We start from the raw sequence: 27,321 nt of genomic DNA, 5'->3' as shown, positions 1-27,321 counted from the left end.
TATCTGCACGGCCAAAGAAATTGCCTCGTCTACAGATTTGGGCTCAGGATGTCCTATCATCACATCATGGATTGCATCCGACAATCCTGCCAAAAAACAGTCTAATAAAGCATATGCTCCCCATCTAGCCGAGACAGCCCACTTCCTAAACACAGCGGCGCAACCTCAACCGATTTACGACCCTGCCTGAGCATCTTGAGCTTCTTTTTAGCAGTGGAAGAAATATCCGGGTCATCGTATATAATGGCCATGGCCTTAAAAAATTCCTGAACTGATGATAACGCCTCATGCTCTGCATGTAGGCTATATGCCCATGTTTGTGAGTCACCCGACAGCAGGGTCTTTATAAATGTTACCCTTTGGTTCCTGACAAGGTAGGCCTCAACTCAAAATAAGACAGTACCCGATTTCTGAAATTCCGAAAGTCAGATCTATGGCCAGAAAACTTTTCAGGTACGGACATGCGAATGTCCGTGACTGGAGGGGATCGCACTGTATTTATAGTTAACTGAATTTCCTGAATAGCCCCAAATAATTGATTGATCTGGGTCTGTTGGTTCATAATTACCCCGGAAAGATTGTTTACCGCGGTGGTCAGGACTTCAACATGACTATACAGTGCGTCCATAGTGTTTTCGGTCTGCCGTTCTGTAACGATTGGTGTCAGCACACAGAGAGAATCTGATTTATGGTGATCTGCAGTATCACCAACAATACAGATGTATACCTGATTATTGATGATCTGCAGAATCACCAATAATACAAGTATGACTAACCTCTGGACACCTAATGAAGTGTGTTTGGTGTAACTGTAGGCTATCTCCCGTGAGGCGTGAGACACAGGCAGCTCGGCCAGGAACCACCTGAGGGGCAGGTGGCCCTCGGCTGTGCAGGGACTATCTCCTAAGAGAGGAGATAGCGATAATCTGGCAGCCAGTGATTCCCTGGTAAACTGGGAATAAGACTGTACTGCAGCCAGAGGACTCCTAAGGAATAGAGGCCCCTGGCTGTACTGCAGGAAGGACTCTCTGAGGAACAGGAGGTCCTTGCAGCTAACTGACACTTGGTGGAATAGTGTCACGGGTAGTACAGACAGACTGAACACTCAAGGGATGAGTGACAGCCAGAAGGGTCAGGCAGGCCAGGTCGGCAACACACGAGCAGATAAGGTACAAAGAAAGATATAAAGCACAATCCTAGTTTGAGGTGTGAGGACCTTGGTCTCGACACCCAGGAACTAGTCTAAAGAATAACACAGTATCCTAAGCTTGGATGTGAGGTCCTTGGTCTCAACACCCTGGAACTGGTCTAAGGTATAACACAGTAATGACACAGTAATCCTGAGCTTGGGTGTGAGGTCCTTGGTCTCAACACCCTGGAGCTGGTCTAAGGTATAACACAGTAATGACACAGTAATCCTAAACTTGGGTGTGAGGTCCTTGGTCTCAACACCCTGGAACTGGTCTAAGATATAATACAGCAATGACACAGAAGCGTAATCTTGCTAAGTGTAAATTCCCAGGTCCACCTGGTTCTAACACACTGTAGGATCTGACTGAGGTCTGAGTGCTCACACGTAAGTATTCGCAATGGCAGACAACCAGCAACTGACAAGCAAGGTCTATATATACCTGCAGTGCTGTGCAGCTCCGCCCGAGCCAGTCAGCCAATCCAGAGTCCAGCTGGGATCAGCTGATCGGCCTGATCAGCTGATACCCCTTCTGCTGGTATAAATGTCCTGTCGCCTGGTGCGCGCACGCGTAGCTCTCCACCTGAGTGCACTAGAAGGCCCAGGCAAACCAGACGCATGCTGCTGTACGGAAACAGCCGGACTGAACGTGGAGACAGCCGCCCCGCCGCCAGACCGCGCGGCGGCATCTCCGCTATTCATTACAATCGACTCATCATCAGCACAAAGTACCGACTCATCATTAGCACAAAGTACTGACTCATCATCAGCACAAAGTATCGACTCATCATCAGCACAAAGTACTGAGTCATCATCAGCACAAAGTACTGACTCATCATCAGCACAAAGTACCGACTCATCATCAGCACAAAGTGCCGTCTCATCATCAGCACAAAGTACTGACTCATCATCAGCACAAAGTATTGACTCATCATCAGCACAAAGTACTGACTCATCATCAGCACAAAGTACTGAGTCATCATCAGCACAAAGTACCGACTCATCATCAGCACAAAGTGCCGTCTCATCATCAGCACAAAGTACCAACTCATCATCAGCACAAAGTACCGACTCATCATCAGCACAAAGTATCGACTCATCATCAGCGCAAAGTATTGACTCATCATCAGCACAAAGTACCGACTCATCATCAGCACAAAGTACTGACTCATCATCAGAAAAAGTAGGTCTTGTCTGGATCTACTGTAGCTGCTGCATCATGTGCGTCATTAGCGGGAGCCTCCAACGTGGCAAGCCGGTCCTAAGAGCCAGTGATATGGAGCCAGACAGAGTCTAGGAAGCCAGGGAGCTGCCTATCGGTTTTGCCCGATGGTGTGGGAGAGATGGAAGGTGCCCCTGTGGTAGTACATGGCCGGGGTCCCAGCGGAATGGTAGGAAAAAAGAGTTACAAGCCAGAGCCCTGTGGCTGTAGCTACCATCTTGGCTCCATTTTGAATAATTACCTTTGAATGTCACATGATAAGTGAAATGGAAAAAACATGGTACCAAAAAAACTTGCCAAGAGAGGGCCACCCACTAAGGACGCAAATACTTTTCCAAAACACTGTAACTTGTTTCTTTTTTCTTCAGGTCTTTTAAATTCAATCAATATTCTTGATTGATTGTATTATTTCAAAAAATCAAACCAATCCACCATACCCATTTCTGTACTAATCTCCCCCACTGTAACCCATCCTACAACCTGCGCAATGCCCAACCGGCATAAATCTGCTAGTTGATTTATATAGCGCCATCATCTTCAGTGGTGCTGTACAGCCGTGTTGCTCAGCATTACTGTAGCATGTTTATTAATAAATGCATTGGTCAAGTACATCCTACTGTTAGTAACATTATCTTAACGTATATACTCAACTATAAGTCTAGAAATTTAGGTCTGATTCACTTCATAAAAGTATAGGGGTCAACTTATACACGAGTCACAGGCAACACTGAGCACACTGAGTAATGTGTGTACTAATAGTGACATTCCCATTTGCAGCAATTTACCCTGTAGTAAGTGATACTTTGAGGAAAAGAAATGCCAAGAAAACACAGGTCAGAAAGTCCTGACCACAACAATTAAGATGGAAAGGGGCAGGGGGGGAATACTGGGCTGCAGGAAGGGGAGTGAATAATTGCTGCATTTGGGTGCCTGGAGGAGGTATTGGCTGCATTTAAGGGACAGGAGGGGTTAATGGCTGCAATACATTATCCAGGACAGCCATTAACCCCTCCGGAGCCCCAAGTGCAGCCATTAACTTTGCTGGGTAGACTTATACTTGAGTAAAAAAAAAATCCAGTTTAGGAGGGTTGAATATTGGAGTCGACTTATACATGATGTTGACTTGTATTCATGTATATATGGGTAAGTACCCCTTGTCACATGTATCTTTTCCAGGAGAACTACTTAAAGCGGTCTAACACCCAGCATTTCAACTTTGCTTTAAAAGATTGCTTACAGCTTAGAAACTGTTATGTTTTTAAGCAGAAATTCACTGAATGGGTAACCATAAAAATCAAATTTTAACAGCAACTGGTCTGAGTGTATTAAGTGATAAAGATGCTAATCCTGCATTCAAAACTTTTTCTGCTGTTATGGTTTGCAGTTATCACATACTTTATGAGCACTAGCCCTAGTGCCAAACAGTGCCAAAAAGTTGAATGCTGGGAGTTCTTTTGAATGCTGGGAGTACTTTTTATCTATAATATATTCCTCCTCTTCCATTTATTTCCCTGCCTAGCTGATCACTTGTGTTTACAAGCAAGGCTGAGGTGACTCAGTGATTGGAAGTGTAAATAAAAAAAAGACTCTGGGAGGAGGGCAGCTAATGAATACACAATGAGCAAGAGAAGGGAGGGGGGAAAAAAGAGTCAGGGAGGACATGATGTCTGCATTAGCTTGGCAAAATGGCCACTGCCTACAATAGGATTTTCTGCTTTTCCTTTATAAAATTCACAGGAATCATTACGTGGATAGTACAATACATCTGTTATGTAAGTAGAAGTAGTATTTATCTACTTATATATGTGTTTTTTCTTACTAGGTTAGCATGGGTTCAGCGCTGCGTAATTTGTTGGCGCTTTATAAATACAATAAATAAATAAATAATAAATAAATAAAATGTGTGTCGCTTGTTCTTTAAACATGACATTTTAGTGTTGCGTTTAGCTAGAAATCCGCATCTGTGCTGAGGTTTAGATACAAATGTATCTTTGTTTGGAATGCAAATAGACCTCTGAGAAGCCTGTTTGAGAAGCCCTCTGTGCTCTCTCAGAGAGGCGTTTGTTTATTTACATTGTAAATAGATACATTTGTATCTAATGGCCCATACACACGGGCTACAACTGTCGCCGCATCCACGTGGCACGCACGTGTTGCGGCAACAGGTCGCCCGTGTGTATGACGCGTGCGCCCCGAACCGTCACTACTAAGAGCTGTCGCCAGGCGATTGACTCAGTCAATCGCCTGCTACAGCTTTCGCCGCAACTTTGCCGCAACTGTCGCTAGTCCGCCGTGTGTATGCGGACTAGCGACAGCAACACACCCACAGTGAGCGGAGCTTCCGGCAGAGGGGAAGGACCTTCGGCAACAGCTTCCGCCGAATCTGTGTCCCTCTGTGCGCTGTGTGTATGGCTGCAGCACAGAGGGACCTGGCGACGAGCTGTCGCTGCTTTTTTTTTTTTCTGTGTGTGTGACTGGCAACATTTGTGCCTCGTGAGTACGAGGCTTATACCTCAGCACAACATGGATTTCTAGCTAAATGCAACACTAAAATGTATGTTTAAACCATTCAGTGAATTTCTGCTACAAAAAAATATCTGGCATAATAGTTTCTAAGCTGTAAGCAATCTTTTAAAGCAAAGTTGAAAAGCTGGGTGTTAGACCACTTTAAAGAAAACCTGAAGCAAGAGAAATATGGAGGCTGCCATATTTGTTTCCTTTTAAAGGATACCCGAACTGAAATGTGACATAATGAGATAGACATGTGTATGTACAGTGCCTAGCACACAAATAACTTTGCTGTGTTCCTTTTTTTCTTTCTCTGCCTGAAAGAGTTTAATATAAGGTATGCAAGTGGCTGACTCAGTCCTGACTCAGACAGGAAGTGACTACAGTGTGACCCTCACTGATAAGAAATTCCAACTATAAAACACTTTCCTAGCAGAAAATGGCTTCTGAGAGCAAGAAAGAGGTAAAAAAAGTGGAATTTCTTATCAGTGAGGGTCACACTGTAGTCACTTCCTGTCTGAGTCAGCAACTTACATACCTGATATTTAACTCTTTCAGGCAGAGAAAGAAAAAAAAAAGGAATACAGCATAGTTATTTGTGTGCTAGGCACTGTACATACACATGTCTATCTCATTATGTCACATTTCAGTTCGGGTATCCTTTAAACAATACCAGTTGGCAGTCAGTCCTGCATCAGTAGTGTCTGAATCACACACCTGAAACAAGCATGTAGATAATCTTAATAGAGTTTTTATCACAAACATCTGATCTGCATACTTGTGCAGGGTCTATGGCTAAACATATTGAAATCAGAGGGTCAGCAGGACAGCCAGGCAACTGATACTTTTTCAAAATAAATAAATATGGCAGCCTACACATCCATCTCACTTCAGGTTCCCTTTAAATGTGTACAAATCCTATTTAAATATGCCCTGAAGCTGGTAACTAATTGTAAATGCTTATTCAGGTTCATTTACATACGATTCATCATTCTTTTTTTTTATCATTCTTTTAACAGGAAATCATCCCCCCCCCCCCCCCCCCCCCCCATGGCATTGCACAAGCCCTCGTGGGAATAACAAATATCAGCCCCATGCTGCCCTCAGATTTGGGTAGATTCTGATTCAGATTTATCATTCTTTAAGGGGCCATTCACATTTGCCAGTGTGATTTCTGCATGCTATTTCCCATTGCACAAATCCATGTTTTGCGATTTGTCTGGCATTTTTCTTTTGACTTTTTTCGTGTGCAGTTTTGTGATTTTTGTTTGTGTTTATGTACATTGCGATTTTTCCATGAATATAAATTAACTTAATTTACATCAACGTTTGGTTGATTAATTTCAAAACTTTTGCAAAAAAAAAAAAATTTTTTCTGCATTCCCACTGACTTGCATTAAAACGGAAATCACACATTGCAAATGCAAAAAAGCAGGTTTGCCATCTTGCAAAACGCAAATCACATACAAATGCACAAAAATTTGTGATGCCACTGAAATACAATGCTGCGATTTCAGAAAAACAATACACACACAAAATCTAATAAGTGTGAAACTTGCCTTAATCTCAAAACTTAATATAATTAATTGACTATGATAAGTCCAAGTACCCCCTGAACCCAAAGAATGTACCCCCTGGGTTGGCTGAGTGATGGGACCACTGCCAGTCCATGCATGCGCACTCTACCAAAATCTGAGGGCAGCATGGGGCTGATATTTAGTATTCCCACGAGGGCCTGTGCAATGCCATGGGGGGAGGGGGGATAATTTCCTGTTATTGCAGCAGAATCAGCAGATAGCTCTTCATGTGATCTATGGGAGTCAGTGCAATGCCGAGATCATGAGGAGCTCACAGATTGTCACCAACCTCAGCAAGACGAGAAGTGCTGAGTCAGAAGGCTGTGACCCGTGTCTCGATTCTGAAAGCATAGCATGACCTTCACGGCAGAGAAACAAATATAAACAGGAGTAATTTGTTTACTAAATATGGTTCTGGAGTAATGACTCAGCTGTGTAGGAAGTGCTACTGACATGTCTTGTGATATTAAAGAACAGTAAATACAATGGGACGTATTCACCTATAGCCGCATCAAAACAGCTTAGGATTTGTCACTCCCCTCTGCAGAAGTTCCCTGGGTAATCTGCTCTCTATTCAGGTAAGACCAAAGGTTACCAGCGGAGCACACATACCTGCTCCAGCATAGGGTTCTCTTGTCTCCGTGACTGCGGCTGGTCCCGGGGGGCTAAGGGAGCCCAACCCTCTTCCCTGTTGGAAGATGCAGAGGAGGACACATACCTGCTCCAGCATCGGGTTCTCTCCTCTCCATGACTGCGGCTGGTCCCAGAGACTGAGGGAGCCCAACTCTCTCCCCCGTTGGAAGATGCAGCGGACACATACCTGCTCTAGCATCGGGTTCTCTCCTCTCCATGACTGCCACTGGTCCCAGGGACTGAGGGAGCCTAACCCTCTCCCTCATTGGAAGATGCAGCAGAGCACACGTACCTGCTCCAGCATCAGGTTCTCTCCTCTCCATGACTGCGGCTGGTCCCAGAGACTGAGGGAGCCCAACTCTCTCCCTCGTTGGAAGATGCAGCAGAGCACACGTACCTGCTCCAGCATTGGGTTCTCTCCTCTCCATGACTGCCGCTGGTCCCAGGGACTGAGGGAGCCCAATCCTCTCCCTCATTGGAAGATGCAGCAGAGCACACGTACCTGCTCCAGCATCGGGTTCTCTCCTCTCCATGACTGCGGCTGGTCCCAGAGACTGAGGGAGCCCAACTCTCTCCCTCATTGGAAGATGCAGCAGAGCACACATACCTGTTCCAGCATCCGATTCTCTCATTTTTGTGAATGCAGCTGGTCCCAGGGACTAAGGGTAGCCCAACTCTCTCCCCCATTTGAAGATGCAGCAGAGCACACATACCTGCTCCGGCATCAGGTTCTCTCATCTATCTCATCTACGTGACTGCGGCTGGTCCCGGAGACTAAGGGAGCCCAACTCTCTCCCCCAGTTGAAGATACTGCAGAGCACACATACCTGCTCCGGCATCGGGTTCTCTACTCTCCATGAACTCTCCATGACTGCGGCTGGTCCCAGAGACTGAGGGAGCCCAACTCTCTCCCCCGTTGGAAGATGCAGCAGAGCACACATACCTGTTCCAACATCCGGTTCTCTCATTTTTGTGAATGCAGCTAGTCCCAGGGACTAAGGGAGCCCAACTCTCTCCCCCATTTGAAGATGCAGCAGAGCACACATACCTGCTCCGGCATCAGGTTCTCTCATCTATCTCATCTACGTGACTGCGGCTGGACCCAGAGACTAAGGAAGCCCAACTCTCTCCCCCATTGGAAGATGCATAGGAGGACACATTCCTGCTCCGGCATCGGGTTCTCTCCTCTCCATGACTGCGGCTGGTCCCAGAGACTGAGGGAGCCCAACTCTCTACCTGTTTGAAGATGCAGCAGAGCACACATACCTGTTCCAGCCAGGGCCGGGCCGAGGCATAGGCTGGAGAGGCTCCAGCCTCAGGGCGCAGTGTAGGAGGGGGCGCACAATTCATTCAGCTGTCATTCCTAATTGTGTTTGAAGCAGAAAGAAATAAGAAAAGGAGATACATGGAAGTGACTACAAACCAGATAACTAGAGATTAAGGTGTTGGGCGCCCTGGGGTGCCTCTTAGTCTAATAGCAATCAGTGTGTGACGGCTGGGGTGGAGGGATGGAGGGGCGCATTTTGGTGTCTCAGCCTTGGGTGCTGGAGGACCTTGTCCCGGCTCTGGTTCCAGCATCAGGTTCTCTCATCTACGTGACAGCAGCTGGTCCCAGAGACTAAGGGAGCCCAACTCTCTACCCGTTGGAAGATACAGCAGAGCACACATACCAGCTCCGGCTTTGGGTTCTCTCATCTTCTCTTCCTTTGAATACAGCCGCCTGCTGTTCTGCATCCCTCTACAAAGCTTCAGATGTCTGTTCTGTGACATCTGAACAACAACAATCAAAGGAAGAGCTTACTTAACCCATTCCTTCCCAAAGAGCAATGTTAATCTATACAGCCAGCTTCTTACTATCTCTCAGGCCATTGAGAGCTGCATCTCACATTGGAAAAAAACAAGCTAATTTGCTGGAATCTCTAGGGATTTTAAATAAAACGCACAGAGGTAAAAAAGGCGGCCAGGCCCATAAAAAGTGCCACACTCAGTCTCAGTCCAACTTCAGGGACCCAGGTCCATTCAAAGAAAAGAACTTTCCAGCGATCTCTAGTGATGTGTACTGGAAATCAGAGGCTGAAAGTAGCAGAAGTTACCATGTCCCTAGTCAGAGATGCAGTAACACCCCGGCAGTGAACCCAGTCGCCATTGCTAAGCCCCATGCAGTCACTGAATTGCTCTGCAATGCCCGCTCTATAAACAATAAGACAGCCATTATTGCGGACCTTATTCAGACATGCGATTTTTCATGCATCACTGAAACCTGGATTGATGCCAATGCGGGCCCCACATTGGAAGCAACCATCCCATACAATTACTCAGTCCTAAGTGAGGGAAGACGAGACCGCAGAGGAGGGGGTGTAGCAATTTGTGGCAAAACAACTCTGCAGCTCAGGGCCCTGAATGTTGGCTCAACAAAGTCCTTTGAATGTATAGGTGCCCAGATCTCAGCTGGTAAAGGCTTCAAAATTTTAGTGGTTTATCGTCCCCCCGGAGATGCTGACCCTTTCCTACAGGAATTCCCAGAACTTCTGGCCATGCTGGCTCTGTCTTATCCGAGATGGATCATCCTTGGTGACTTCAACATCCGGGCTGATAACACTCAATCACAAGATGCAAATGAACTAATAAATCTCATGGGTGGACTAGGCTTCACACAAGTTGTAAAATCAGCTACCCACAGAGGAGGGCATACGCTAGACTTACTGTTCCACCTCGGAATGGACATTAGTAACATAACAGTAACCCCAGTGGTGTGGTCAGACCATCACATAATACAGTTTACTATTGAACATCACCCTATCAAGCAGCTCCCTAAAGAAACAATCAAAACCCGTCCCCTGAGTAAATTAACACCGGAGAGGATAACTGCCAACCTGGATTTTACAAATCTGCTCCACAGTCAAATGGACCCAAACTCTCTAGTAACCCAGTACAACAACACGATATATGAAACACTTGACAGTATTGCCCCATGGCGCACCAAATCAGCAACCAAAAAGCAGAAAGCTAATTGGTTTGACAAAACCATCATGGATCTAAAAAAGAAAGGGCGCAGACTAGAAAGACAGTGGCGTAAATCAGGGACTGGGGAGCACAAATCTAGCCTAGTTCAACACCTCAGACAATACCAACAAGCAATAACCAAGAAAAAATCAGACTTTATCTCGCACAAAATATCTACAGCCAACAACAGAACTGCTCAACTCTTCCACACAGTGGAATCACTCTGCAATCCTTCCTGCCTAAAAGCCCCAACCACATACTCCAGGGAAAGGTGTGAAGAATTCTCTGCCTTCTTCACAAACAAGGTGTCTACCATCCGTGCCAGCATTACACCAACAACATCAATTGACCACTGGACGTTGCATATGCCTACTACCGTACCACCATGGCAAGTCTTTGACACTCTGAGTGTAGAAGATTTTGGAATTCTCATTCAAAGTCTCCGCCCCACTACCTGCGACCTGGATCCTGGCCCAACTGGATCCTTAATGCAGTGCCCAGCGCTGTTCAGGCCAGCACTTCACAAAATCACTCAGTGCTCCTTGCAAAGTGGACTTTTCCCAGAAGAACTAAAGAAAGCAATCATAAAACCCCTCCTGAAGAAACCATCACTAGATCCTGATTCTGTAACCAACTACAGACCTGTGGCGAACTTACCATTCCTATCAAAAGTTATCGAGAAAGCAGTCGCCAACCAGCTAGAAGCCAGGCTTACAGATAACAACATCTTTGATACTTTTCAGTCAGGATTCAGGAAAAGGCACAGCACTGAAACAGCATTAGTCCGAGTAATGAATGATCTACTTACTGCAAGGGACAAGGGTGATTGCTCAATTCTGATTCTTCTTGACTTGTCAGCAGCATTTGATACTGTGGACCATGAAATACTAATCCAGCGACTGAAGAATTACTGTGGCCTAAGGGGTACTGTTCTTAGCTGGTTTCAGACCTTCCTATCTGGCAGGACACAGCAAGTATGTCTGGGCACACACTACTCTAATCCAGTGCCACTTGCCTATGGAGTTCCACAGGGTTCTGTACTATCACCATTACTCTTTGCAGTCTACATGCTCCCACTGGGCAAAATAATCCAGAACTATGGTTTAGGATACCATTGTTATGCAGATGACACACAACTGTATCTGTCCTTCAAGCCTGGCACCCAAGACCCATCAGCATCCATAAATGCGTGTCTAGTGGATTTACAAAATTGGATGAACACCAGCTGGCTGAGGCTGAACTCTGACAAAACAGAGGTGTTGGTGGTAGGTGGTCCACACATGATGGATAAAGTTCAAAACGCTCACCACCTCAAACTAGCAATTGGGGGAGATACTGTACAGTATAAAGACTCTGTGCGAAACCTTGGGGTGATCCTGGATGGAAATCTAAAACTCAGACAGCAGGTATCAGCTGTCGTCAAGTCTTCCTTCTTCCATCTAAGAAATATAGCGAAAATAAAACACCTAATCCCAGCTGAAGACCTACCTGCCCTGGTTCACGCATTTGTATCCTCCCGCCTAGACTACTGCAACGCCCTGTTAATCGGATCTACAGATAAGGTTCTGCGCCCCTTACAGCTAGTACAGAATGCTGCAGCCAGACTCCTAGCCAATGCCCCCCGGAGCTCACACATCACCCCAGTACTGCAAACTCTTCACTGGTTGCCAGTAAAATGGAGAATCAATTTTAAGATCTGCCTGCTGACATTCAAGGCTCTACACCACATGGGACCCAAATACATAGCGGATCTATTGGAACTTTATGCCCCTCCACGCACCCTCCGCTCTGCCAACAAGATGAAGCTGGTTATTCCCAGGATACACTTAACATTTGGTGCTCGGGCCTTTTCCTATGCAGCCCCTACTCTATGGAACTCACTTCCACAATCAGTACGAGAGGCTCCTTCTCTGGACAGCTTTAAAAAAAAGCTAAAAACTCACCTCTTTTCCCTAGCCTTTGAGACTGCATAATGCAGGGTCACAGCGCTTTGAGTCCCCAGGGAGAAAAGTGCTATATAAATATTATTGTTATTGTTGTTATTGTTGTTGTTACCTCAGGAGTCCTATTTAGGAAAACTGCTGCACAGAGCCGGGACAAGGTCCTCCAGCACCTAAGGCTGAGACACCAAATTGCGCCCCTCCATCCCTCCCACCCCATCACACACTGATTGCTATTAGACTAAGAGGCGCCACAGGGCCCACAACCTCCCCAACACCTTAATATCTAGTTATATGGCTTGCAGTCACTGTCATGTATCCCCTTTTCTTATTTCTTTCTGCTTCAAACACAATTAGGAATGACAGCTGAATGAATTCTGCACCCCCTCCTACACTGCGCCCTGAGGCTGGAGCCTCTCCAGCCTATGCCTCGGCCCGGCCCTGCTGCTGCACACTGATGACTGCTATAAAGAGAAGAGATGTGAGAACCCGAAGCTGGAGCAGGTATTTGTGTTCTGCTGCACTACGCTGCATTTTTGGATAGGAGGTGTTACTGCCTATGCTTGCTGGGGGGTACTATACTAAATACACTTTCATTTCAAAGGGAAAGGGGGGCAGGTCTTGGGGGTGATGTCAAGGTCAACACCACAGGGGAGGATGGAACATAGGAAAAGGGGGCCTAGTGAAATTTTTTCCAAGTGCACCGCATGGTTTGTAGTTACAACCAAGTAACCAATCACATTATATTATCCACAGCTAGATTTATTGCATCACATGATGCAGAGTAGCCCATAACATGACCAACAAGCCCCGGGTATTCTCTACGCTCATCAGATTATTATTATTATTATTATTATTATTTACAGTATTATATTCATAAAGCACCAACATATTACACAACACTGGTAATAAGCAGTAATATACACAATGCCACAGCATGCACTAGTCCCAATAATACAAGTATGCATTATTCTGTGGGCATGATACGGTAGGATACACAAGGAGGCAAGGTCCTGCCCAGAGGCATATCTAGAGATGTGCAGGCATGGCTTGTGCCATGGGTGCCATTCCTACCCTTGTGCTGCACCGCCATGCCTGCCCACTGTGCTGTGCCGCCATGCCTACCTTCATGCCTCCCTGTCATTCAGACCGTGTTAGTATTAGAAAAGAGGACAGAGAGGGAATAAGAAGAGCCATTTCCCCCAAAAAACCCTCAGCAAAATCCAGAGCCAAAAATATATAGGCCACCATAACACATGTACAGAGCGAGAAGAGACGCTGTTTTTAGGGGGGAAGAGACTCTGAAAGGGGGAGGCGCAATTTCAGTGTTTGCCATCGGCGCTATATTACCCAGATACGCCCCTGCTGCCAACTCTTACAATTTAACAGGAGGGGCAGTGACATGACAGGAGGGGGGCTGCATAAAGAGGTTCTCAGCAGACAGAGTTAGGGCATAGGTGAGGTGGGCTAGGCCTTCTTGAAGAGGTGAGTTTTGAGGGCTTGTTTAAAAACATGCTGAAGGAGGGGGCAAGCCTGATGGGCAGTGTGGGACAGTTCCACAGAATGGGGAAGCTTTAAAAAAAAAGTCCTGTAGTCGTGCATGGGAGCACATGGGGTAGTTAGGAGGAGGTCATTGGGCGGCCAGGTGTGTATCTGCTGACCAGGTCAGAAATGTAGGTCGGGTAGTACTTGTGTATAGATTTGTAGGCCAGACATAAGATCTTGAAGCTAATTCTGAAGCGCATTGGGAACCAGTGGAGGGTTTTGCATAGGAGAGTCATGGAGACAGAAAGGTGGGAGGAGTAGATTAGTTGGGCTGATAGTAGTTGATGGATTGTAGGGGGGGGGGGGGGGGCAATGATAGGAGAATGTTGCAGTAGTCCAGGTGGGAGATGAGAGCATGAACGAGGAGTTTAACAGTGTCCAGGTCAAGATGTAGTGGATCTTGGAGATGTTGCAAAAATGGAAAATGCAGCAGGCCCTGGTAATGGTTTGAATGTGGGGGTGAAGGAGAGGGCTGAATCTGGGGTGACACCCAGGCAGTGGGCCTGTTAGGTTAGGCAGTTGACAGTGACATAGATGCCTGTGGGGGCTGAAAGTGCACGGGGCAGGAAAATATTTTATCCAGGTTTTAATTTAAAGAGAACCCGAGGTGGGAATTACTTTTACTATTGGGGCACAGAGGCTGGTTGTGCGCACTAAGACCAGCCTCTGTTGCCCCATCGTGTGCCTCCATGTCCCCCCTGCTCGCCGCTATACCCCCCGCATTGCTGGCTGTGTCGCCAGCTCAATGTTTACCTTGCGCTGTCAGTCAGCGCCGCTCCCCCGCCTCCTCCGCATCGGCGCCACCCGCCGCGTCACTTCCCTCCTATCAGCGGGAGGGAAGGGACACGGGCGGGTGCGCCGATGCGGAGGAGGCAGGGGAGCAGCGCTGACTGACAGCGCAAGGTAAACATTGAGCTGGCGACACGCCGCGTGTCGCCAGCAATGCGGGGGGTATAGCGGCGAGCAGGGGGGACATGGAGGCACACGATGGGGCAACAGAGGCTGGTCTTAGTGCGCACAACCAGCCTCTGTGCCCCAATAGTAAAAGTAATTCCCACCTCGGGTTCTCTTTAAGATTCTGGCTGACATCCAGGATGAGATGGTTGAGAGACAGGAGGATACCTTCTCCATGGTTGAGGTGGAGAGGTCCATTGTATGGAGGTAGATCTGGTGGTCATCTGCATATAGGTGGTACTGCCCAGGCAGGAGATCAGTTTGCCGATGGAGGTGGTGTAAAAAAAAGGGTAAAGTGTAAAGATTGTACAAAAGTGCATAGAGAGTCTGCAATCAGCAATACCACAATTAGATGTGGCTGGTAGAGGTCTCACGTCACTGGATGCCAGGAGGTGAGTGATATCTTGCCTGGGCCGGGGGGGGGGGGGGCACTTTGGGGGGAGTACCCTTTCCATGCCTCTGACCATGTGAGGCCCAGAGCAAGTGTGACAGGGATCAGATTGTGAGCTTCTCTGTGGGACAGTTAATGAGAAGCTTATATAAATTCTGTAAAGCGTGGCAGGAGATGTCGATGCTAAATAAACATGTATAATAAAACTGTATAATAAAACTCATGTGTCCCTGTGTCCTCTCATGTCCCTGTGTCCATGCGTTTGTGCCAGTGCCCATGTGCGGACTTGGGACAGCAGGAGGACGAGAGTGGGAGCTCGGCCATTGCAGGGGTGAGAAAGGAGTGAGGGGGGGGTCGCGGCACTGCAGATCCCTAGTGCCCGTTCTTAAACGAGCGGGCTTATTACTAGTAATAATAATAATAATAATGTGATGTGTGTAGTGAGTCATATCATCATTTTAAATGTAAGCCTGTCTCACAAATTATACATTTATAAGATTGCTTTCAGCGTTTCCTTACCTCCCTCACCAGCGTCATTTCATATTCCTGCAGCTGCTTCTGGAACCCGAGATTTGGACTTACATATGAGCGGACAGCCTTCACGGCAGATAGGCAATCTTCCCAGCCAAGACTTGTCACCGTCATGAGATAGGCCACCACAATGGTAGTGCTCCGAGACACCCCGGCCAGGCTGCAGGCAAAAAACAGATAGTTAAAGGCCTGTTTCAGGGCTAGGGTCATTCCTTGGGGTCAGGGCCTAGCTTTTATTGTACTGTTATGGTCAAAATATATATATATATATATATATATATATATATATATATATATATATATATATATATATTGATAATCCATTTTTGTTTGGATTTATATATTGGTAAGATTAGTAACAAATGTTTTTTTCAGCCACCTCATATTATTTCTATGTAAATATAAAACACTAGCAGAACACATTTCTGTTCAAATAAAACACATGACTGACTAGCAGAAACTGTCAGATGGGAGCAGGCCTGTTTTTAGGCATAAACAAACCAGGCAGATGCCAGGAATTACATCTGAAGAAGGGGGTTCCACAAGGCTATTCTTGGCACACTGTGCTTGATGGAATTTTTATACACAGCTGCTAGTTAAATTAAAAAGGGTATGAATGGTAATTTTAATACATAAATTGCACTGTTTGTTAGCAATTTTCACCTCTCAGCTCTTCACCGTTTTATTTGCCAATAACTTTATAACTAGTACTTATCACAATAAAATGGTCTATATCTTGTTTTTTGCTACAAATTAGGCTTTTTGTGGGCGATACTTGTTTTAAGTAATTATTTTCTACAAATTTTATAGGGAAAATACACAATTTCTACAATTCCATTGCCAATAGTTTTAAAATAAGCTATGCTACTATAAATAAAAACCCACACATTGTATTTGCCCGTTTGTCCCGGCTATAACAACATTTAAATTATGTTCCTAGTATAATGTATGATGACAATATATTATTTGGAAATAAAGGTGTATTTTTTCTGTTTTGTGTTTTTGTGTCCGGTCAATAATTATTAGCCTTTATTTACTAAAATAATAGTAATATATCCTTATGACATATACATATCGTAACTATTTATGACAAATGTTTTATTTTGGTAACTATAGCGGAGGGGAAGTAAGTGGTTAAAGAGGCACTTAAGTGTACTAAAAAAATGAGTTTTACTCACCTGGGGCTTCCCTCAGCCCCCTGCAGCCGTTCGGTGCCCTTGCTGTGCCTCTGCGATGCTCCAGTCCCCGGCGGCGACCACTTCCGGTTTCGCCGTCAGGACCTGACAGGCATGGGAACGCGAGGGATTCTTCACGTTATCAGCCAAAATATCGCCCCCTATGCTGCTGTTTGGCTTTTGGCTGCCTGTCGGGTCCTGACGGCAAAACCGGAAGTGGTCGCCGCCGGGGACTGGAGCATCGCAGAGGCACGGCGAGGGCACCGATTGGCTGCAGGGGGCTGAGGGAAGCCCCAGGTGAGTAAAACTCATTTTTTTTAGTACACTTAAGGTTCACTTTAAAATTAATGGGGGATTTTTTTTATTTACTTTAACATCTGTACAGTATATGTATGTATGTGTGTAATTTTATTTTTCAGTCACTAGATGTCCCCACACTATCCTGTGTACTGAACCGTACACAGGAAGTAGTGTAAAAGTGTGTTTACTTTCATTTCCAATTGATGCCAGATGATCATTCACTACTGGGACTTTGTGGCTTCAATAAGATTGGGTTGATAAGGTGTATTGCCTAGCCTTGTAATAATTTGTTAATGGGTCCAACAAACTGAATTAATTTTGATTGGGAAAGTGTAACAAAAGAAGCCTCGCTGGGGCACCAAAATGGCAAGAAACAACCATGGATGGGAGTGTCACAATCTTCTGCCAAACACTCACTAGAGGTGTGCAAATACGAGACAAAGACACAAAACATTTACATTGTGCTGGGGCTGCAATTTTTACACCCTCGCCCTGGGTGCAATTTAGCCTAAAAACGGACCTGCCCTGTTTGACGTTACAATTATATTATTAGGATACTCAATACAATTTTTAATGTGAGATGTAGCATACTCTCCACGGAGTCCTACTCCCTGCCTGTGCACATATTTTCTGGGGTTCCCTGGGGTTGCCCCTATCCCCATTCTAGCTCCTGACTCACTGTGTATGTGTACAAGTGATGAAAGCATTAGGGTCTCCCTCACTCTTCTTAGACCTCTGCTACGCCCTATCCCTCAATGTAGTAGTTGGGATGCCATCGTGCCAGGGAGATGGGGAGGGCTGTTACAGCATTGACGTGGCAATGTGGGTCAGGAGGACATGTGGATAGAGCTACGTACACACAGGACCTGCTTCCGCAGGAAAAAGTGTTCCATCCATCAGCCCTCCTGCCCACCCTCCCCCTCACACACACTGCATAGCAATAGAATGTGTCGCTAGCCTCAGCCCCACACTGTTGTTTTGTTCGTGGGACTGAGAAGAAAGAAAGAGGGGGTGGAGCCTTTGATAACTGGGTAAGTATCCATATGCACACATGCACGCATGCGCACACACACTTCACCTCTGTCCTAGTGGCCCAGGGCGTATTTCACATTGCATTGCAAACATTTTAGTACCTGCAAGCTGCATAGCTCCCAACTGTCCCTCTTTTGGAAGGACAGTCCCTCTTTAGGGACCTTGTCCCTCTGACCCTCTTTCTCCCTCATTCCTCCCTCTTTCAGGACTGATGTACAGATCTATATAAATATATGTATTTTATCTACTGAAAAATGTGTTTAATTGACTTCAAAATGTAATCACATGCTTTGAATTGATATACCTGTAGTTCTTATTTTCAAATGTTAATATGAAGCATAATAGATCAGAAAAGAAAGGACCAGTGTGGTTTGAATTACAAAACAGCATATTTTTCCTGTGAAATATTTATGGTATGTGTGACGAGGGGTGTGTCGGGGGCGTGATTAGGGGTGTGCAGAGGCAGGGCTTAAGTGTCCCTCTTTTATATCTCAAAAAGTTGGGAGGTTTGAAGCTGTATTTTTTAAATGTTTTAAAGTGAGCCTAATCAAAACATGGTAAGGAATGTGATGGTTGTCAGTTATGGCAGCTTTCATAGTTCTTCCCTAACAGGTGTAGTTCACAAATAGTTTGGCTATTCACACACTTCTGAACAGTAGTCATAGTGAGATCATGAGTAACAGAGGAACTTCAGAAGTATGAGTCATTTTCCTCATAGTGGCAAATTTCAAGATAAGATACAAATCAAGCCTTTCCGTGATTCATTCACTTCTTGATATTAAGTAATAGAGCACTGCATAATGTGTTCCAACACACACATACAGAATCCTTACATCCTGAAGCAATCACTGCCAACTTGTCACCCCATTTGAACTCTGCTATCACCGACCAGGATCTCCTTAGCTCTGAGGACCTCTGGAGATCCTTGTGAGGACATCCTGTCTAGAGCCGGATTAACTCCCCCCCCTCCAAAAGCCAATTATAGATGCCCCCCGGTATAAATAGCCAGCTATAGGTGCCCCCGGTATAGGTAGCCAGGTCTTTAGGTGTCCCTGGTATAGGTAGCCAGGTCTATAGGTGTCCCCAGTATAGGTAGCCAGGTCTGTAGGTGTCCCCCAGTGTGGCTCGTCTGGCCTGGTCTTCTCCGTTGTTCATTGCCGCTCACACTGTACTTCTACTAATCAAGAAGTATAGTGAGAGGGGCATTGGACAATTATTTATTGTATTATTTATTTATTGTATTTATAAAGCGACAACATATTACGCAGCGCTGGACATTAGTTTAGGTTACAGACAATATTTAGGGGTGACATACAGCAATATGACAATACAGGAATACAAGAAAACCAGATCACACACCATAGTATGAGTACCAGGTAATGCTTAGTCAGTCACTGGATGGAGCATGGAGATTAGGCAAGTTAGGTTCACTCAGAAGCATAGCATGGGTTCACAGTAATGGAGGTGCATGATCAGGTAGGACACAAAAGGTGGAGGACCCTGCCCAAAGGCTTACAATCTAGAGGGAGAGGTAAGGACACGAATGGTAGGGGACCAGAGTTCAGCTGTAGGTTTAGAGCACTTGTGAGGGGTAGTAGGCCAGAGTGAAAAGGTGAGTTTTGAGGGCTTTCTTGAAGATGTTGAAGGAGGGGGCTGCCCTAATGGGTGGAGGTAGGGAGTTCCATAGTGTTGGAGCAGCTCTTGAGAAGTCCTGGAGACGTGCATGGGACTGGGTGATGCAGGGGGCGGTTAGGCGAAGTTCATTGGAAGAGCGGAGTGAGCGGCTAGGTGTGTACCTCTGAGTAAGATCGGAAATGTAGGTTGGACAGGTTTTGTGGACAGATTTGTAGGTCAGACACAGTATCTTGAATCTGATTCTGGACTGGATAGGAAGCCAGTGGAGGGATTCTAGGAGGGGATCAGCCGTGGTGGAGCGATGGGAGCAGTGGATAATTCTGGCTGCCGCATTCATGATGGACTGCAGTGGGGCTGTTCGGGTCATAGGGAGACCAGACAGCAGGGCATTGCAGTAGTCAAGGCGGGAAATTATGAGGGCATGGATGAGGAGTTTGGTGGTGGCAGAGGTCAGGAAAGGGCGAATCTTACAGATGTTACGAAGGTGGAAGTTGCAGGACTTTGTGTGGTTTTGGATGTGGGAAGTGAAGGAGAGTGCGGAGTCCAGGGTGACACCCAGACAGCGGGCTTGAGAGGTAGGGCGAATGGTAGTGTGGTTAACAGTGACATGCACATCTGGGAGGTTCGTGGATGGCCGGGGTGGGAAGATCATAAATTCCGTTTTGTCTAGATTTAGTTTCAGGAACCTAGTGGACATCCAGGAGGAGATGGCTGATAGGCAGGAGGAGACCTTGTCCATGGTAGTGGTGGATATGTCAGGGGTGTGGAGGTAGATCTGGGTGTCATCTGCATACAGATGATAGTTAAAACCCATGGAGGAGATAACCTTGCCAATGGAGGATGTGTATAGGGTGAACAGTAGGGGGCCAAGGACCGAACCTTGGGGGACTCCCACCGAGAGGTGGTTGGGGGTGGACGAGGACTCATTGAAGGCGGTTGTGAAGGAGCGGTTGGAGAGGTAGGATTAAAGCCAGGACAGGGCGAGATCGTGAATGCCCAAGGACTGGAGGAGTAGGGGATGATCTACTGTGTCAAAAGCTGCTGACAGGTCAAGGAGGAGGAGAATGGAGTATTTACCTTCAGCTTTAGCTAAGGCAAGGTCGTTGACCACTTTGGTGAGAGCAGTTTCGGTTGAGTGGGCAGGCCGAAATCCAGATTGGAGTGGGTCTAGCAGTGAGTTGGCATTGAGGTACTGGGTCAGGCGTTTGTGAACCAGACGCTCAAGGAGTTTTGAGGCAAAGGGGAGGAGGGAGATAGGACGGTAGTTGGAGGGTAGCGAGGGGTCGAGTGAGGGTTTCTTGAGCAGGGGTAGTACAGTGGCCTGCTTGAAGTCTGAGGGGAAGGTGCCTGTGGATAGGGAGAGGTTGAACAGGGTAGTGAGGACTGGGGCCAATTCCGTGAAGTGAGACTGGAGTAAATCAGAAGGGATGGGGTCAAGGGGGGAAGTAGTGGTATGGGAAGTCTGCAGTAGGTGGTTGAGTTCCTCGGTGGTAGTAGGAGTGAAGGATGTGAGGGGAGGATAGGGTGGAGGAGGAGCTGGTTGGGAGGGGGTGGGAGGTGAAGATTGGAGATTGGATATTTCCTGGCGGATGGAGACAATTTTGTTGGTGAAGTGGGTGGCTAAATCTGTGGCAGAGAGGGAGGAAACGGAGGGTGGGGGGGGGGGGGGGGGGTTTTAAGCAGGGAGTTGAAGGTGGCAAAAAGACGCCGGGGGTTGGAAGCTTGTGCTCCGATGAGCTTGGTAAAGTATTCCTGCTTCGCATGAGCAAGGGCAGTGTGGAACTGCAGCAGGTTGGTCTTGTACTGTAGGAAATCCTGGTTAAGGCCTCTTGCACACTGCAAGCAAATCAGATTCAGATTCAGATTTTTAATCTGTTTTTACCTCCGATTCCGATTCAGATTTTTAATCTTAACTGCATGCTGCGTTTTTTGATCCGTTTTTCTGTTGAATGTATTCAAGGAAAATCGGAAACGGAATCGGAATCGGAATCGGAAACGGAATCGGAATCGGAATCGGAAAACGGATTTGCAGTGTGCAGGGAGCCTAAGTCTAGCAGAAGACTAGACCAGTGGCATGCAGAGCTCCAGCGCATGGAACCAGGAAGTAGTAAGTCATTCCCGGCTCGTTACTGCTTCGCTACTTTCTACTACTGCTTCAGTTGCCTGGTGGATAATCCGCCCCTGATCCTGTCCTCCTTTTTAGCCGAACCCATCTGGTTACCCTATACTAATTAGGTTGCAATACTCTATTAGAATGTAGATTTGTCACCTGTATACAATAAAATGATCGACTGTAAGATAATTTAAAGGGTACTTGAAGCGAAAAGTATATGGAGGCTGCCATTTTTTTTTTAAACAATACCAGCTGCCTAGCATTCTGTTGAGCTTCCTGGCAACAGTAGTGTCTAAATCACAACTCTGAAACAAGCATGCGGCTGATCCATACCTACTTAAGCTACAACCCTGCCAAACCCCTAACCACGCCCCTGCCACACCCCGAGTCACGCATACCATAAAGATTTCATAACAAAAGTATCTTGTTTTATAATTCAAACCACACTGGTCCTCACTATCCTGGTTCATTTTTCTTCATACTAACATTTGAAAGTAAGAACTGTATCAATTTAAAGGATGGGAATAAAGTTTAGAGTCAATTAAACTCATTTTTCAGTAGATAAAATACATATATTTACATATACTGTATCTGTACATCAGTCCTGAAAGAGGGACAAATGAGGAGGAAAGAGGGACAGAGGGAAAGAGGGACAGGGTTCCCAAAGAGGGACTGTCCCTCCAAAAGAGGAACAGTTGGGAGCTATGCTAATCCAGTCAGACGTATGCATAATTAATTTCCGTCACGTAATTCCGTGTTTCGACACGCAAATTTGTGTTTAACACAGAATTTTTTAATTTCGTGTTTTCTATAGAAACAGTCATTTTAATTACGAAAATGGAGGTAATTTAGTTTTTTTAATAGTAATTATGCACATTTAGGTAATTACTAAACTCAGGAAAGTCACTTATTGATTGCAATTATGCCTTCTTAAAACAGAGAGAAATTTGCAATAATTCAGCTATAAGTGAACATTTGTGGTTACCCACAATGCACCACTACTGAATATGCAATTTATCTATTTATGCCCCTGTAAGCCAGACAAGCATCCAGAACCGCTGGTGTATAGCATGCCTATAGCTTTAAATATTACACAGCCACACCAACCCCACATGTAGACAGCCTGTTTCGGGATTTTGGCCCTCATCAGTACATCGCAGGGATTGATATGGCTGTATGGAATAGGGCTTGGACCAGTACAAGCTATAGGCTTGCTATACACCAGCGGTTCTGGATGCTTGTCTGGCTTACCGGGGCGAAAAGAGATAATTTGCATATTCAGTAGCGGTGCATTGTGGGTAACCTCAAATGTTCACTTATAGCTGAATTATTGCAAATTTCTTTCTGTTTTAAGAAGGCAAATTTCACCAAGCATTGCTTATTAGTAGTAATACTTTTCAGACATTAAAGGACAACCAAGGTGACATGTGACATGATGAGATAGACATGTGTACTGTATGTACAGTGCCAAGCACATAATAAATAACTAGGCTGTGTTCCTTTTTTTCTTTCTCTGCCTCAAAGAGTTAAAAATCAGGTATGCAAGTGACAGTTCCTGTCCGGGTTGAGACCGAGTCAGACTATAGCATAACCCTCACTGATAAGTAATTACAGCCATAAAACACTTTCCTGCCAGTAAATTGATTCTGAGAGCAGAAAAAAGATAAAAAAGATCAATAGTTCAAAGATTTGAGCTGTGGCGTACTTCAATGAAGGTGTCATCGAGCAGAGACAAGGAAACAGTAAAAACTTACAAACTAGATTCAAATATAAAATTAAATATGAGGTATACTGTATCTAAAAATGACATTTTTAGGAGAAGTGGGATGGATACAATTGTTTTTCTCATGAGTTTATTTTCACCTTGGATGTCCTTTAAGGGCCAGTGCACACCAAAAACCTCTAGCAGATCCGCAAAACGCTAGAGGTTTTTGAAGCAGATTTTCAGAGCGATTCTAGGCATGTTTAGAGAGGTTTTCTAAACATGCCTAGCGTTTTTTGGAGCGTTTTTGTGTAGCAGATTTCATATATTGTTACAGTAAAGCTGTTACTGAACAGCTACTGTAACAAAAAACGCCTGGAAAACCGTTCTGATGTAGCGTTTTCAGAGCAGTTTTCCACTTTCCTATACTTTAACAATGAGGCAGAAACGCCTCAGAAATCTAAAGAATGCTGCAGCTCCCGAGTTTGCGTTTGTGGAAAAAACGAATCACTCTGGTGTGCACCATCCCATTGCAATACAATAGCCAAGCGGTTTTCAAACTGCTAGCGTTTTTAAAAAACACTCCAGAAGCGCTCTGGTGTGCACCAGACCTAAGAGTGAGGGCTTGAAATGTCTTAAAGGACTTACGAGGCCAAGAGGAGTAAAAAAAGTTAATTACTTGCATGGTCATTTCAGGCACGGAGGACGCCATCCGCGCCCTCCGTTCCGCTCCGCTGGGTCCCCCCGCTCATTATCCCCCAGGGCCGGCTCCCGACCCTACGGCCTGGGTCGGGCTCTCCTGCCTCTCCAAAGATGGCCGCTTCCTCTGGCCGCGGCTGCGCAGTCCGCCTGGCCGCGAGTGCGGCTGCGCAGCCATAGGGCCAACCCCTCCGATCCACGCTACGTAGCATGGATCGGGGGGGTTGGCCCTAGAGCTGCGCAGCCGCGGCCAGAGGAAGCGGCCATCTTTTGAGAGGCAGGAGAGCCCGACCAGGGCCGTAGGGTCGGGAGCCGGCCCGGGGGGATAATGAGCGGGGGGACCCGGCGGAGCGGAACGGAGGACGCAGACGGCGTCCTCCGTGCCTGAAACGACCATGCAAGTAATTCACTTTTTTTACTCCTCTTGGCCTCGTAAGTCCTTTAAAGAGGAACTGTAGTGAAAATAACGTAAGTAAAATTGCTTTTTTTTTTTCTCTCTTTTTACAGTATTAATTTATAAATTATTTAGCCAGTGATCTTGCCCATTGTAAAATCTTTTCTCTCCATGATTTACATTCTAAAATGTATCACAGGTGGCAACATCTTTAGTCCTGTCAGGTGCAGCTCTGGGGAATGTTTGTTTCTGTAGCTATTCAGTGATCTATAACATTCTCAAGAGGTTCAGAGACATTTAGATAAATAATGGTGCCTTTTAGAAATAGCTTTACATATTTTATACTACTCAGTCCTGGAAATGTCCTGACACCACAGCGTGTATCAGAGAATGACAGTCAGAGACCGCCATCAGAAGCCTTTGTTTTATGTCACACCGCAAAGGGAGCGCAGGGAGTCGGTGACACAGAGTCTACGTATGTTGAGGCACACTTGTGTGGTTTTCGGGGTCTCCTGCCTTCCACTATCAGCGCTCCTGTCTCACTGATCTGTGTCACAGTGCGGAGACTCCGGTTTCTATTCTGCCTCGTCTCATCAGGAATAGAATGTAGTCAGCCTGCCTCCACTGTGCTTGCCATGGTGCAGGAAATATCTGCGGCTATGAAGGGGTCACATGACTAACACCTGACAAGTCCTCGCTAAGTCATCAAAGCAATTCTCCCACAGGTTTATCAAGGTTTTTTGTCCATCTCAAAAGGACTTTGAGAGAGAAGCAATATAGTACGAAGCAGAACAATTTGGCACAGGCAAATTTGGACGCACCATAAACCGTAAACCGTAATGCGAATTACGGCTATAGCAGTGATCAGAAGCTAATCTGGGCGCCTGCGAAAGACGGTGCCAAAATGGTTAAAAACAGTCGCTGAATTACGTCTTTTCCCACTATCCATAATACAACAGATGTCAGCACACCAATAAGCTGAAGTATGCGATTTTATTGTAATATAGAAATCATAATCCAACGTTTCAGGAACGACCATTACTATTGTGGCAGTTAAACTGCTGTTCAGGAAATGGTGTTGAAAACAAAGAAAACCCTTAGAATCCCCCATGAGGAGATGGACTGGCCCAAAACCTGTTGGTTCTGTCAGATTTTTAACTGCCTACTTTTTTGCAATAGTGTTCATTTAAAATACTGCATAGAAGTAACATCTCACTGCATGATGAAAATAAATAATTAGGCTAGTTGCATTTGATGTGTGCAGTGTATCATAGATTACATTTTTTATTATGTTGCTTTATTTTACATCATGCAGTGTTCTATCAGACAAGTAGCCTTTGATGTGTGCTATGTATCATACATTGCATTTGGGCTTGTGCTATCTTGTTTTATTTTCATCATGGAGTGTGATGTTATAGTAGTCGCATGGTCATTCCAAAACGTTGGATTATGATTTCTAAATTACAATAAAATTGTGATTAAACCGGTAGGGCGGAGCCTAGAACGCAGTGTGAGACGCTAACCCCAAGTGGATTTTTATGTGATGCGCATTTGAACAGCTGTTTGTGAGTGATATTTTAAATTTACTACTTTTTATTAAAAACGGTATTACGCTATGGAGGCCTATTTTTGAGTTTTTAAGGTACTGATAACCACAGATTTTTCCCAGAGGGGTTAAGCTCTATTTTCTGGTTCCACAGAGGGTCAGCCATTAGATTTGGAGTAAAGGCTGCAGACCGCCAGTGTACAAAGGGAGGATCCCCATCAAGTGCTGATGCTGATTTGTGACTTGGTCAGCCAAGCTTTCTGGTGAGCGTACATTGTTTTTAGTGTTGCTGATGCGGTGAAGATTTTTATTGTTTATTGGGTGTGGAAATATCTCAAGAGACTGTTAAGAGACTGATTTTAGAGGGATATATATTGTGCAAACGGGAACTTATATAAAGTGTTATTTGCCCTTGATTGTCTACACTGTCTTGCTTTGATGAGCACATACCAAGTGGAAATTTTAACTGCAGATTTTTTGCAGGATTAGTATCAGCTGTAACAAAGAAGTGTTTTTCTTTAAAGTTTATTATGCTTATCTTTTAGAGCAGAGAGGAGGTTCCGAGTTCAGGTCCACTTTAAAAACAGATATTTGCAAATGTTCAGCTTCACGTGAGCAAGGAAGGCACTACTCATAAAGCCTCACTCCTAAATGATATATGTAAATATGTGAATTGTTTTATGCTGACTGTAAAATGTTAGGAAAAAAATATAAGTGTTGGATGAATTATTGAATTTAAAATAGTTATACTGTTAGTAACAATAAATGGAACTACTAAGCATAAAGAAAATAATACTGCTACCTATAGGTCGCATTCACTGTGGGACGTTGCGTTGTAATGCAACGTTAAAGTCACAACGCAGCCTTATAACGCAACGCAAAAAAAGTGGTAACACACATTAACGCTACTATCACATACAGTAGGGTACAGGAAACCTGGTAGCGTGTGAATGCGACCATAATGATAATAATATTTAGGTATTTATGAAGATTGCTTCTAGCCTTTAGTGTGAATGAGTAATGGGTCAGCAAAAGACCCCTTTACTTATTCACCCGAGTGGAGAATTGCTATATTTGGTTCCTTGCAGGCCTGGATTTACATCACAGGAGCCTATAGGCACAGATTTCCTGGCACCCTATATTTTGCTCTCCATGAACCTACAAAACCACCGCCAAACGGCAGAGCAAGTGTGCTGGCTGCCCCAGCTGTCACTTCCCCCTTCTTTGCCTTC

At 45.4% G+C, this 27,321-nt stretch overlaps 1 protein-coding gene across 1 annotated transcript in view; it reads right to left on the bottom strand.

The window, feature by feature from the left end:
• Positions 1 to 27,321, bottom strand: part of LOC137539080 (dual specificity protein phosphatase 22-A-like) — a 144,331-nt gene that overhangs the window by 15,403 nt on the left and 101,607 nt on the right. Inside the window, exon 6 of the mRNA XM_068261551.1 lies at positions 15,482 to 15,653. Coding sequence (XP_068117652.1) covers positions 15,482 to 15,653 — 172 coding nt within the window. The remainder of the gene's footprint in view (positions 1 to 15,481; positions 15,654 to 27,321) is intronic.

The sequence above is a fragment of the Hyperolius riggenbachi genome, chromosome 11 (genome assembly GCF_040937935.1).
Source record: "Hyperolius riggenbachi isolate aHypRig1 chromosome 11, aHypRig1.pri, whole genome shotgun sequence".
In the NCBI taxonomy this organism is placed as follows: Eukaryota; Metazoa; Chordata; class Amphibia; order Anura; family Hyperoliidae; genus Hyperolius; species Hyperolius riggenbachi.
The sequence above is the reverse complement of the archived record's forward strand: the minus strand, read 5'-3'. Positions and strand labels throughout refer to the sequence as shown.